We start from the raw sequence: 14290 nt of genomic DNA, 5'->3' as shown, positions 1-14290 counted from the left end.
TCTTCTTCTTTATCTTCATCCTTCTCAGCGAGGACGCCCCCATTCGCTATCGCGTTGTGCAATAATGTATATCGCGCAGGCCCGCGGGGTCAAAGCTTCTTTTCTCTCTCTCTCTCTCTCTCTCTTTCTCGCCTCCCCAAAATTACTATTATTGACACGTCTCTGTGTGTCCACATGCACATACATGTGTACAGGTGTACGTGCACACGCTTTCTCGAGCACTTTTGCTCTCAAAGTTACGCAATGCCGCGAACCTCGGCCGTATAACATGTAATATACCGCCGTATAGTCGTCGCGCTCGCAATTTATAATATTACAAATCGATATCGAGCGCCGCTCGTTCTTGGATTCCAAGTGCGAGTACCTACACACAGGTTCTTATACATACCACTTGCCCGTTGCGCAATCGTATATTATGTAGTATTTTTTTTTTTTTTTTTCACTTTTTGGTTGCATATTTTTTCCCAAAGCATATGCGATTGTGTTTACGCGTGTTAACACGACTATATAGACGTACAACGCAATTACGTCGGAAACATTGTTTGCGCGCTTTCGCATTGTCGAGCACACCTATACGTCGACTTGTGTGGGTAAAATAATGAAACGGTGGTCGATCCTTTCGGTCGCGGTTTTGCGTTCGAGGAAAAGGAAAGAAAGGCAAGGATGAAAATAAAAATCCCCACGGGTTTTCGCTGAAATCGGTAATTGAGCGTGGTACGTTAAATACGCACATAGGGGCCGAATTGATATTTCCGCGTGGTGATATCGATTGGAGGGTTTTTTTTTTTTTTTTTTTTTTCTTCCGATTTGCCACGTGAATCGTGTTACGCGGTGCGTGAGCTTAGCGTAAGAAAAAAAAAAAAGGCAGAAATTTGTTGGCAAATTATTAATACAATTTTTACAAATATGTAAATGCCATGGCGATTTTTTCTTTTACAGAATGTAATACACGTTATAGTTAGTGAAAATTACTTTTTTTTTTTTTTTTCTATTCTAATTTCGTTTTATTCTATTAACATATTTATATAAATATTATGCACTATTCGGTTATATCACGTTAAATGCGAAATAGGAAAAATAATGTTTTTCAATATACAAACAATGCAGCAAAAATATTTTAAAAAGGATATCCAAGCCAAAGTCTGACTAATTCAAAGGATCGTACTCGTGACAAGCGAATGATTCACCCGGGAATATTTTGAGCGAGGGACGTATGAATATTTATCATCTCAACAAAAGCACTCACCAACGGTGGACAAATCATAATTTATATGTGTGCTAAGAACTTAATTGATGATTTATCATCAGTAGCTACGAATTCGGTTTTTATGCTTTCGTGACAATTATAAAATTTAAACATTAGCGAGTGCAGCGTTGTGTACGTACATGAAATCTGTGCCGTTGATGATAAGCTGCACAGAAGTTGACGCAAAAAAAAAAAAAAAAAAAAAATTGATTTATGCGTATGCGCTATATATACGGATAAACACTTAAAATGTTGTAAAACAAAACTCTTGCGTGTATAATATTATTTCAAGAGTAAACAACTTGGAATTTAACGTGCGAGAAATAAGTAATTTGTTTTTCAACACTTTTGGATTTTACAGTCCCATTTACGCTTACGATGAGCAACAAATAGTTATTGAATTACATCGGGCAAGATAACATATTGGGGTTAACGTTTAAACTATATACGCCATTATCGAGTCGTTCGTTCACTGATTGCGTTAACGACGGCTCGTATTTACATTGACATTCGCGCATAAATAATAAATAACAACGAGACTCGACGAAGAATCTCGCGCGACGATTACTGCGCGATGGAAGAAGAAAAAACAAAAAAAATCGATCCATCGATCGATCGGCCGTCCGTGAATCACGTGTAGTTACGACTATGCGCGTGTTTGATAAACACAGTTCCCATTATCTTATCGATAAGCCGAACCGCGGCGATCGAATGGCTCTCCCTCTCTCGTCTTTCCAAACAAAATATACCCGACGAGTTGACTCTCGCTTCGGTTTTCAGAGTATATACTATACACATGAGAATTCTGGAAAAGGAAAAGAAAAGTCCCCCCTAAATCCATCCCTACCGGCAGTACACGACAAACAACGCCTTTTGCCGATTTTTCCGAATCCATCGCGCCGTAAAACGGGGGAAAAAAATTAAAAAAAAGCTCCTAATTGCCGTTCCCGGGACCGTAAAGGAAGGAAGGAACGCAAACACCTGACGAGGATATATTCTCTTTTGTAACGCGTTGTATACACCCGTGCACGGCCGACAAAACGCGTGACGTCAGCGCGGCGAGAGAGCGGCGGTCCGCGCAAAAACAGGCCGCGGGAGAGAGAGAGAGAGAGAGAGAGAGAGCGCGTTATCGGGGACCCGATATCCCTCGATCCGCCGCGCAGGACTAATCGGCCAAGGAGGCCCGTGGTCAGTCCGGACGACCGCCTCGACGCAAGCGGGCACACACGCAGTGTGTATATACGTGTGTCGCGTAGCCAAGCATCCAAGGCCCGCTCGGTCAGTCGGTCGGTCGGTCGGTCGGTTTCTCTGCACGCGCGCACTCTCGATGCTGCCCTGCATCGACGAACGAGGACGCGGGTAGAAAGTCCCCCACCTGGAGCCGTGCTCACTTTTGCCGCGGTTACAAAATAATACAAGAAAAATCCCCCTTTGTGCCAGGGGGAAAAACTCGAGTTTTTTTGTTGGTGCAGGTGTGTAGTTCGTGTGTGTGTGTGTGTGTGTGTGTGGTCCCCTCCAGGCCCGTTGATCTTCGATGCGGCCCGGCGTGTCTTGCATATACCCACGGACACGGAGGTGCTGAATCGTCGGTAGCGCGCCCCACGGGCCGTTGTTCCGGGACACAATGACGATGGCTCTCTAAATAATGCGCGCTCGAAAAAGTAACGGCCTCGCGAGCTCGGTTGACGGTTGATTTCGCGTTTTTAACTGCCACCGCGATATATAATCGGTCGCGAGCGCGCGCGCGTGTGTGTGAATTTTTGCCGATAACCGAGCGCGGATCGATCGGTATATTACAATGCGCAAAGCGTGACCGAAGCTCATCCATTGTTCTTGTGCGTTTGTATCGGGGTTTTTTGTTGTCGGTTGCGGTTCCACGAGAGGAAGCGCTCGTCGGCGTGATTTGTGGACAAAAATCGACAGTAGGATGGAGTGGCTGAGGGTGCTCAAGCTCTTGTTGTACAAAAATCTGTTGGTGCGCAAGAGACAATGGATAACGTCGCTGGTCGGGGAGTTTTTGGTGCCCGTGGGGGTGATAGTGGCCGTGTGGGCGGTGAGAAACCTCGTGGCCAAGGAATCGGTCCCGGTGGACCGCGACACCGTGCCCGACAGGATATTCGTCAACGACATATTCGACAAGGCCTCGGGCATCAAGAGGGCGGCCGTGTTTTTCGCCCCCAACAACTCGTTCACCAACGAAATCATGGAAGGAGTTCAGTACTGCCTGTCTGAAGGTGATGCCGATGTTTGTGAGTAAACCAGGAATTTTTTTAATCATATACATCGGAGGGGAAAAAAGAAGGCTCTGGAGCGCGAGCCGACTTTTTTTTTTTTGTTTTTTTTTTTTTTTGTTTTCTTTGGTGCGTCTCTTATGTAAAAAGAAAGAACGAAAGGAAGAGAGGAAAAAAAAGTGCCTTACTTTCACGGAAACGGCTACTTTCGGAACTCAAGGAAACGCGCGGCAACTGGCGCGTGACGCAACATTTGTTATCGAATGTACGATTTTATGTACGCACGCGTTTGGTATTGAGATGGATATAAATTTTTCGCAAATAAATTTTTCAATCTCGAGCATTGGAAATTTCAACGTGATCAGACCGGTGATGGAAAAAAAGTAAAGATGAATGCACTATGCGAACGCAAGTGTTTAATTTTCGTCAATTTCATCCGTACACTTGTGTCATGGTCATAATTGTTTGTTTCAAGTACTTGATGATTAAAAGCTTGAAATGTTTTTCAATACGCAAACGTTAAACATCTTGAAAAACTAATTCAATTCACTTGTAAAGGAACCAAGGGTGGGATAGGTCATGGATCTCAGAGTTACTTAGGTTATTCAAAAATGTTTTTTTACCAATCAATTTCCAAAATTAGAAATTAAAAAAAATCCATTTCAACATGAAAAATATTCTAGAAACAAATAGTGGACCCATATAACTCCAAGATCGAGTTCCCGTATCACCCCGAGCTTTTAAACATTGAATTATGATAGGAATCCCACATCACCTCAACACTTTTTTTGGGATTATATGTATGTATATTGCAAAAGTCATTAATTTATCCGAAACTTAGTAAAAATCATGGGATTTATTTTCCGCAATAGAAGAATGCAATATTATAAGACTCAGAACTGAATATCTATCTAAGTTTTTGCTTTGAGAAAACATAACCTCGAAAATTTTCGTGTATATACCACCCCAAACTTCTCCTGAGAGAAAAGGTACATTACGCACCTAGTGAGCGAGGTTAAGAATGTCGCAGATTTCACATGAATAAACGGTTAATGTGAAATCTAGGGCATTTCTTAACCTCCGAACGTGGTGCGTATACGATTTTACGTCTCCTGGTGCTCGGTAAGTAAAAAATTCCGCCTGCGTAGCGGGCGGTAATTTTTACTTACGGAGCACCAGTGACGTAAAATTACTCTTCAAGCACAATAAACATGCATTGTCTTTTTTACGTCTTTTTGCTGATCGGAAAAGTAATTTTTATTGTAAATTCAGATGTTTTTATTGTATAAATAGAAGAAATTTCCGTATAGAACAATAAGAATTAGGATACAAGAAGTAAAGAGTCCTCGAGATGGCGGAATGAGTCTAGGTTAGAGTGCTAGCGCATCAGGAATATCTCAGTATACTTAATAGACAAAACATCGTGAGTAAAATGTTACAAAAAAATTCACAAGTATTCCTCAGATGCTCTAGTTTCCCATTAACTTTTTTCGAAGATAAACAATGTATTCCCTAAAAAATCCTAACCTGCTAGTAGAAGTTTTCAAAATCTTTAAGCAGCAGATATGTGTTAAAAATATTTGCAAAAAAAAAAAAAAAAAAAAATTAAGAACCCATATGGAGAGCAAACAAAAGGCGCCCGTAAGAATTATCATTAAGAACCGAGTCGTTCATTTATGATTTTGTTAATATCATTGCTTACAAGCAAACGATCTTTACTTTGAATTTTATATTTTTTATCTTTATCATTTGATCCTTTCAAGGAATAATTCAATGAAATCACAAGTTAATTAATATTTAATTAGGAATCAAAGTGAATTCTTTAATTAACTCACTCTTCATTTTATTAAAAATTTATTTCTATTGCTTATTGATTGATATTTCAATTAACAAATAAATACTGTTGTTTAATTTATATTTTGGATATTAATTAAAATAAAATCAACAGAACTATAAAACGTATGTTATTCCACCTACCAATATTAATGAATGAAAGTTTTTTTTGTGGAAAAGCTCACATACAGTGATAGTATAGAAGTAATAGTATAGAATCGAGCTGTACGTTGAGAGAACCACTTCGAGTGTTTAAAACTAAATGCTTTAAGTGTTTAATAATCAAGTGCTTAAAATTAAATGCCCACACGGTAAATCCAAGTGCGTTATTCAAATTTCTGCATATGCAATATTTAAATTTATGCAAAAAACAGATGCATCACAACAATGTTAATAAGCTTTTGATGAACAAGCAATTTTATCATTAATTATTAAAGTAACTCTGTCAAATAAACAATTTTAAGCAAGGCGATAAAGTATCAGATTGTAAAACATCCCGTCACAAATTTAAGGTTAAAAACAAAGACTAGAGTTATATTTCTTGATCAAATAAAAAGTTACTATTGTGCTTTAGGCCAATGAATGTTATTGTCACAGTAATGAGATAAATTGCTAATTTTTTTTTTTCAAATCCTTTCAAATTTTTAATAAAATATTTACCTGTATGAGAAATCAACAATTTTTCAACTTTTATCCGATCTTATTCATCGTAACAAATGCTCATTAGGTAAATTTGCAATTTTATAAACGTGTATTTTTAATACTTATAACTAACGAATCCTGATGAATTTGCTTGTGTTCAATTATAACAACAAAAAAAAAAAAAAAAAAAAAAAACTTGTCTCTGGTCTATTAAAATTGAACCAGAATAACAAATATTGTAAATCCGAGAGTGCCCTTTAATTTTCTAAGGTTTTAGTATGAATTAGAGTGGTTTTTGTAACATTTGAAAAACAACCATAATTAACAACTTCTTCAAAAAAAAAAAAAAAAAAAAAACGCGTGAGTGTGCAAAATCTGTGACAGGGATGTTTTGCCATTATATTAGAGCTGACGAAACAATTGATAAAACTATAATTCGGTTTCTTGTAAAACACGCACTTGTACTAAAAAAAAAATCTTGGTTCTACTGCGCAAAGTATAAATTCGGATGGTAGTTTAGTTTTTCTCCCCAAACCGATCCACATTGATGGTACAATGTTCCCCAATAACAGCCTTGCACGGGCACGCAACGGAGGAAGACGTGGTGCGCGACTTCGAGTCCCTGTCGATACCCGAGTTCCCCGATGCCAAGCGAGGGGCCGTCATATTCAAAAACTTGGACCCATCGGGCGAAAACTGGCCGAAAAATCTTGATTACAAAATCCGAGTGAAAGACCTAAATCTCAAACTAAAGTTCAACATGCTGGCGAACATGCTCACGTATTACACGTACAGCATGTTCCTCCAGTTGCAGTACTGCGTCGACTCGTCGTTCATATACTTGGAAAACGGCCGGACGACGAACTTTAGTCTCGATTTTCCAGAAGTAAGTAAATATACCAAAATCTATATGTCGCCCCACGAAGGGATGTATGCAACTAACGTCAACGAAACAATATATCCACAGTTTTCCATACGGCAAGTTCCTTACCCGCCCTACGTAAAGTACGACTCGGCGGACATCATGTTCCGGCGCTTTTTCGCCGCCATGGCCGTCGCCGTGTTCATGATCCCACTGCTCATAGAATCGGTGAGCTCGTCCAACGAAAAGTTCATCGGGGTCAACGTGAGTCTTTGCTCGTACATTCCGCGAGTGCGCCTATGCCCTAGTGTGTATCTAATTCCCGTGGTTTTTACCCCCACCCCCACTGTGCAGGTGCTCATGAAAATGAACGGCGTGTCCAATGCCTTGAACCTTTTGAGCTGGCTGATCAGCGGCTCGGTCTTTGTGATCGTGTTCTGCATAGTGCCCATCACCGTTCTTATCAACTTTACCACCGGCGGGGCGATACCCTACCTGAACTATGGAAACTCGTTCATCGTCGGTCTGGCTCTCTCCGTCAATATCGTCCACCTGTTTGCGTATGGAATGCACGTCTCGGCTTACTTTCCCACTTGTGAGTCAGCGGCAGTTTGAACAACACTATATTTATATTGTATCTGTGAGTCAATCGTGATGATGATTGCATTGTTTTTGTTTTTTCCTTCTTTCAGCGTTGCTCATCATGTTTGGCATACTGTTTTGCAGTTGTGGTGTTATGGTCGTACAGATGTTCGGTCTCAAGGAGGAGCAGTACTTCATAGTGCCGTATTTGGGGATACTGTTTCCCAATCTGTTGATGTATCGGACCGTCGAGGAGCTCAACTATTTCGAGAATATTAGTGAGTTTTCACGTACATATTGTTTTTTTTTTTTTTTTTTTTTTTTTTTTTCCTACCCAGTGGGTTATATCGGTCCGATTGGTTATCAGGGGAAGGCAACCAGTGGCAAAACTTGTTCTCGGTCGGACTCACCGAGTACGGTTTCGGAGGTAGTATGGGTATGACCCTGGTATTGTCCATGATAGGCGTCCTCTTTCATTTCACATTGGCCGTTTACGTCAACGAAATCAATCCTGGTAAATACGGCGTGGGAAAGCACCCGTTGTTCTTCCTCAAGGTAATCAAGTCCACTACTTCCTTTTTTTTTCCTCTGCGGCTTTCGAAACTTGTCATATTTTTCAAAGGCGTTTCGAGAGAGTCCAAAGTACTTTAACGATGACGTTGAAATCTTGGAGTACAACGAAAATGGAAAGCCATTCGAATTGCCATCGAGTTGTCCTTATTCTCCTGGAATTCAAATTCGCAATTTGAAAAAGTCCTACAACATTGGTTTATTCAGCGGCGAGGTACTTGCACGACGTTCAAACCTTTGTTTTACTTATTTGCCGGTCGTTGGGGTAAACTGTTTTAATGAATTTGAATTTTAGAAAGTTGACGCGCTCAAAGGTGTCTCCATAGATTTTTACAAGGGAACCATTACCTCACTGTTGGGCCACAACGGAGCTGGTAAAACTACCATGATGTCTATTCTAACAGGTACGTGATACTCGGTAATAATACACCACATGGTATTTGAAATTGGGAGATGAAAGTGTTGTTTTCTCGTACGTAGGAATGACAAGTCCGTCGGAAGGTCTAGTGCTGGTGAACTATAAGAACTTTAGGGATCATTCTCAAGAGATAATGAACGACATAGGTTTATGCACCCAAGTTAACATGGTTTTTCCAAATCTGACCGTTCGCGAACAGTTACGATTTTTCGCCATGGTATGAACAATTTGCACCCTTTGAATTGTAATTTGTCCACAGTGTGCTTTTTAACAAGTAACAATCATGTTTGCAGTTGAAAGGTAAGGAAGAATCAATATCAAGCATCGAGCAAAGAGTCACGGAATTGCTCAAAAAACTAAAAATGTACGAGAAACGAAATTTTTTACCCAAAGACTTGTCGGGCGGACAGAAGCGTAGGGTGTGCTTGGGTATGGCTTTAATAGGTGATCCAAGCGTGAGTATTTTTTTTTTTTTTCTTCTCAATTAGGTATTTCGATTGTCTTAGGAAAATAGTAATCCAAGACTGATTTTTTTTCATTGACCCCAAGATTCTAATTTTGGACGAGCCCACTTCTGGTTTGGATCCAGAAAGTAGGCGAATCATTTGGGATATCTTACTGGTAAGCATCGATATGATAATAATAACATACGTTCACGTTAAAGTCATTCAATGGGTTTAAACTCAACAGAAAATGAGAGGTCAAAAGACTATTATCATAAGTACACATGACATGGAGGAGGCCGACATCCTTGGCGACAGGATAGCAATCATGCATACGGGACAACTGAGGAGTTATGGCACAGCAATGTTTCTTAAAAAACTAATAGGTTCGTCATTTCACGATTAAATCGTCAAGCGATACGATAACTTTTATCACACGGTTGATAATATTGCCCGACTTTAAGGACAAGGCAACGTAGAAGTCACTCTATCCGTCGAGCCGTGGAGCAATAACAAGAGAATTCTCGACGAACTGAACAGCCAAGGCAACATAATAAGCGCGGACGCAAGCAAAATTGTCATCAGTCTTCCAAATTCGCCTGATTTGCCCGACGCATTGGACAAGTTGGAGGGAATGAAAAAGGAACTGGGCGTTTCAGGTTTGAGTGTTTCTCTACTCAGCTTGGAACAAGTATTTTTGAAGTAGGCATAAAATATGGTTTATTGTTTGCAACGACGTGGAGATGAATCAAATTAATTTGTTGTTTGATAATCAAAACAGGGTCACTCACGACAACGACGAGCCGAAGATACGAGAGTCGTTCAGTCGCGTCGAGAATAAACTAACCGGTAGATCGCTTTTAAATCAAAATCTTCGTGGGTTGTTGTACAAGAAACTTGTTTACACCAGAAAAAATATTTCGGCACTTTTCATGATGTTCTTCTCGGTAATTCAAAGTTTCAACTTCATCAATGATTTGAACAACATATTAATGGTTTTTAGCTTGTGATACAATAAAATGTTTGTTTCCAGGCCTGCGTAACGCTGTTCTTCCTGTCACTTGTCTTCCAGAAAGCAAACTTTAAGTATCTAAAACCAGATGTGGTGTCGATGAGACTCGATCAGTACGAAAAACCTGACACTTACTACAACAGCACCGTCCAAGAAATCGGTCAACTCTTTGAGGTCACCAGCCGAAATTCTGGTGGAAAAGCAAAGAAAATTCAATCCGACATGGTCGATGGTGATGCATAATTTACAAACTCGTCACGTATAGGAACGTAAAGTACATATTTTTGTTGTTGTCAATTAAACGTTGATTTCCTTCTTTCAACAGCTCTGTTGGACTACGCTCGTAGCAACGGCACAGCGTATTACGACAACCATCTAATCGCAGGAGCCGAATTCCAACTGACCGCCAACGAGTCGTACATCAGCGCGTACTACTCCGAAAAAACGAGCTACAGCCTTCCAATATCGATGAACTTGGTGTCGAACAGCTACGCCAAATACGTCCTGGGCTCCGACTACTCGATCACACTGTCGGCTCAAGAGATGCCGACCTTGAACGTAACCGACGAATCGATCCCCAACGGCTACTCCACCGGCGTCTTCTTCATTTTCTTCCTGTTGTCCGCCTTCGCTCAATTCGTTTTCCACCCGTTGCGGGAGACCACGAAAAACGTCAAACAATTGCAACGCATGACCGGAGTCTCTTGCCTAACGTACTGGGGGGTCATGTTTGCCTTCGATCTGGCAGTATTTTTGTTGCTCATAACATTGATCGTTGGAGGTTTCGCCACAATCGATTACATTTACGATCTCAAGCTCTTCGACACCGATGGCATCCGTAAGTACAGCGGCTTGACAGGAAAAACACGTGCACAAATATACTCAGTGCTCGATCATATTTCCAGTGATAGTGCTGCTCCTACTGGTACTCTTTGCCATCAACGTGCTGCCGCTCATCTACAGCTTCAGCTTCATCGACGCGAGCACAACATCGGTCCTGCGATTACTAACCTACGTACCGATGGGTCTAAGTAGGCAAAAATCTCGTACTTTTCGACTCGCGCGTTTTTGTCTCCCCGTTAAGCATTGAACTTTTGTACCGTTGCAGTCTTGGTGGAGCTCATCGGATTAATATTCTCCGCGACCCTGGACGACAACGACATCGTCATTTTCCTGCGACCCATCCAGAGAACGATATTCCTCCTGTTTCCCTACGTAAGTTTGTTGCACGGCCAAATGTCCTTCTTCGCGACCGCAATGTCCAACGCCAGATGCAGGAACATGCCAAACATATTCTACGACACGAAGTGCACTTTGTCGTATTACAAAAACGACACGTGTTGCGGTGAGATTGATCTGCCGATAATTTTTTGTATCCAACTCTCAATCCAACCCGCTGTTTCTTATCTTTTCGCGAGCGCAGGCCTCGAGTGCTACGACGGAAGGTGCAAGGAGTACAAAAATTACTTCAGCGATTTCGAGAAGGACGTGAACCTGGAGAGCAGCATCGTGTACCTGGCGTGCTCGCCTCTCATATACTTTGGACTGCTCGTGATACTGGAGTACCAGATGGTGCCGAAGCTTATCGTCAGGATGAGGAAGGCGGTCATGCCCGAAACCGAGGCGGAGGAGCAAGTCAAGAAGGAAAAGTTGTCCATCAGCGAGAGGATCGCTGCCATGGGAGAGCGTAAGGATGCGCAATCCAAAATCCGTTGGCGAACACTCAAGGTGACCTCGCTCGATTGTTTTCAGATCGCATGAGCGGCATCGTGAACGACGCTTACGACTTCAAGCCCGAAAACGGGACGGTTACGTCCCTACCGAACTCGGCTTACTTCAAAAACCACGACGACCGAGTGTTCCTCGTGTACGAGCTGCGCAAGCAGTACGGCGCCACCTTGGCCGTGAAGGACGTGAGTTTCGGGGTGAAGGAGCGCGAGTGTTTCGGTCTGCTCGGCGTGAACGGGGCCGGAAAGAGCACAACCTTCAGGATCATGACTGGCCAAGACGTGGCCGACAACGGGGTAATGTACATAAACGACAAGGAGTTCAACCGGCACAGGAAATACGTGAGTGTTCGTCGGCCCTCGGGTTGCCATGTCATTTCGACACCCAAGTGTCAATCTCGCCTCTTACACTTGATGTTTCAGTTTCTCTCGCAAATGGGCTACTGTCCGCAAAATAATGCCTTGATCAAGTCCTTGAACGCCTACGATCACCTGCGATTGTTTGCCCGCCTCAGGGGAATACCCGAGCACCAAGTCGAGACGGAAGTTAGAAAGTGGATCAACAGGCTCAGTGAGTGTGTGTTGCGCGCAATGCCGGGTCTCGAATAGCGCGCGATGTAGAATTTTTTTTTTTTTTTTTTTTTTTTTCCTTCCAGATCTGAACGCTTGCGCGTCTCAGCCTAGCGGGACCTACAGTGGGGGCAACATGAGGCGACTGAACATCGCGATCGCCCTTATCGGTCTTCCGAATCTGATCTTGCTGGACGAGCCGACCGCCGGCGTCGACCCCGAGGCAAGGAGATCGTTGTGGAACGTCATTCAGTCGTGCCAGAAGTCAGGACAAGCCGTCATACTCACGTCCCACAGGTGAACATTCATTTTTTCTTTTTTTTTTCTTTTTTTTTTTTTTTTCCTACTCCCTCACCACCACGTGTCTATACCATCCAAATGAGAGCGAGAAGTGTATGGTATGGGTGAATAAAAAAAATATGTGTGTTGCAGTATGGAGGAGTGCGAGGCGCTGTGCAACAGATTGGCAATTATGGTGAATGGAAGGCTGGTGTGTATCGGGCCGTCCCAGGAGTTGAAGCAGCGTTTCGGGGCCGGGTACGACATACAAATAAAAATGAACCCGGAGAAGGAGGGGAATCAGGTGGACGATATCAAATGCCGCATGGCGCGCTCGCTCGACTGCAAAATCGTCGACGAAAACACGGTGAGCGTAACTTTTAAACACAAAATTCTCTTGTAGCATCATTTAATTTTTTTATGGTTGATTTCCTCGAGGTAAAGCCAAAAGCTATCGTCCAAGTGACAAAGTTTGAATCCCCCCTCCCGACAAAAAATTAAAATAGCGAGAAAACGTTTCTTAATTTTCCATGTCGTTCCACAAGGGACTCCGTGTGTATTATGTATACATGCCAACGCGAAGAGATCAATTACGAGTATTACACCGGCACAATGTGCACTTTCCCTCGACCACGAGACGGGGCCCATAATTCACGAAAGTCCCGATTACGTTGCCCTCCTTAAGACACTTGTCCGCCAACTATGTCGTATACGTTGTACACATATATATATATATGTCATACGCCCGTAAATTCGCTTTATACCAATACGTGTACAGGTAATACGATGATTTTGATGGTTATTCTGTTTTCATTGTTATACACAGGGTTACCTCATGTACCACGTCTCGCCGAACGAAACCAGCTGGCGCAAGATGTACGACGTGATGAGCGAGCTAAAGAGCGAGTACGACTGCATCGACGATTTCTCCGTCCTGTCATCCACGCTCGAGCAGCTCTTCCTGCTGTTCGCTCGCACGGCTACTAAGGACGAGTCCATGCGAGCGATCGATTAAAGTTGGAATGACTGTTTTTTTTTTTTTTTTTTTTTTTTTTTTTAGGGTACAAGTTTCTTCTGAAAGCGACTTTTGCGCGTATGTATCAACAATTTTGTTAACACTACCTTATGGGATGACGAACTTAATGAATAGTCGTGTGCCGATTGCTTTTTATAAAAGCGCAAGAAAAAAACAAAAATTATTATTTATCTTGTTTGTATACGATGAATGATGTTTTAGGTTTTTTTTTTTTTTTACTGTTATGTACGTTTTTAATTTTACAAGACTAATTTTTTTTTTTTTTTTTTTTTACTTTTACGAAATACGAGTGTTTGACAGTCGTCGTTGGCATTTGTTCAGACGTATACGTGTACCAACATTGCCTTTATAAAACTCGTTACTTTTGTTATTGTTTATAAAATATTTTAGTCAATAATTTAAGTATTTTTTACGTGCACTATTTAAATTAGTAAGAATATTTTACTTGAAATTAGTTAAAGTTCCACCATTTCAAAAGACAAAACTTTTTAAATATTTTATGTAGTCTAATATGGTACTCATTTAACGTGATTTGGTATTGCCAAAGTATATTCAGTATCATGGAAAAGCATCACACAACCATGTATTTCTATGACACTTCATAAAATAGCCAATAAATCATAAAATACACGGACGACCTATGTACACATAGGTATGGGGTATAATTTTCAACTAAAATTAAATTTCCATTTTTTACTTTTTTTTTGTTTGTTTTTTTTATGTATACAGAAAAACTATTACCTCAACAAGTGACATGTTTTTATTATTTCCCCCGTTAGCCGTACACTCAGAACTTTGAAACGGTTGTTTTTCATGATAACAAATTAAAAAGAGCATTG

At 41.4% G+C, this 14290-nt stretch overlaps 1 protein-coding gene across 2 annotated transcripts; it reads left to right on the top strand.

Annotated features, from left to right (window-relative positions):
- The first annotated feature begins 2747 nt into the window (after nt 1-2747).
- Nucleotides 2748-13719, top strand: LOC106637348 (ATP-binding cassette sub-family A member 17-like). Of its 2 annotated transcripts, none has more exons than XM_089590198.1 (23): nt 2748-3495; nt 6525-6838; nt 6920-7078; nt 7169-7409; nt 7507-7674; nt 7764-7951; nt 8019-8180; nt 8262-8370; nt 8447-8601; nt 8678-8839; nt 8934-9005; nt 9075-9213; nt 9307-9529; nt 9609-9774; nt 9861-10071; nt 10165-10677; nt 10745-10870; nt 10948-11184; nt 11263-11526; nt 11592-12137; nt 12223-12433; nt 12569-12782; nt 13242-13719. In XM_089590198.1, the coding sequence occupies exons 1-23, from the start codon at nt 3174-3176 to the stop codon at nt 13428-13430; spliced, it is 5091 nt and encodes a 1696-aa protein (XP_089446324.1). In that variant the 5' UTR covers nt 2748-3173; the 3' UTR covers nt 13431-13719. The 2 variants fall into 2 exon arrangements, with proteins under 2 accessions (XP_089446324.1, XP_089446323.1); XM_089590197.1 differs by having other exon boundaries at nt 9292-9529.
- The last annotated feature ends 571 nt before the right edge of the window (nt 13720-14290 follow it).

This window comes from Copidosoma floridanum, unplaced genomic scaffold (assembly GCF_036245765.1).
Source record: "Copidosoma floridanum isolate Cflo_tuat_1 unplaced genomic scaffold, Cflo_Japanese_pri ptg000012l, whole genome shotgun sequence".
In the NCBI taxonomy this organism is placed as follows: domain Eukaryota; kingdom Metazoa; phylum Arthropoda; class Insecta; order Hymenoptera; family Encyrtidae; genus Copidosoma; species Copidosoma floridanum.
Note: the sequence above shows the minus strand (reverse complement) of the source record. Positions and strands in the feature narration are given on the sequence as shown.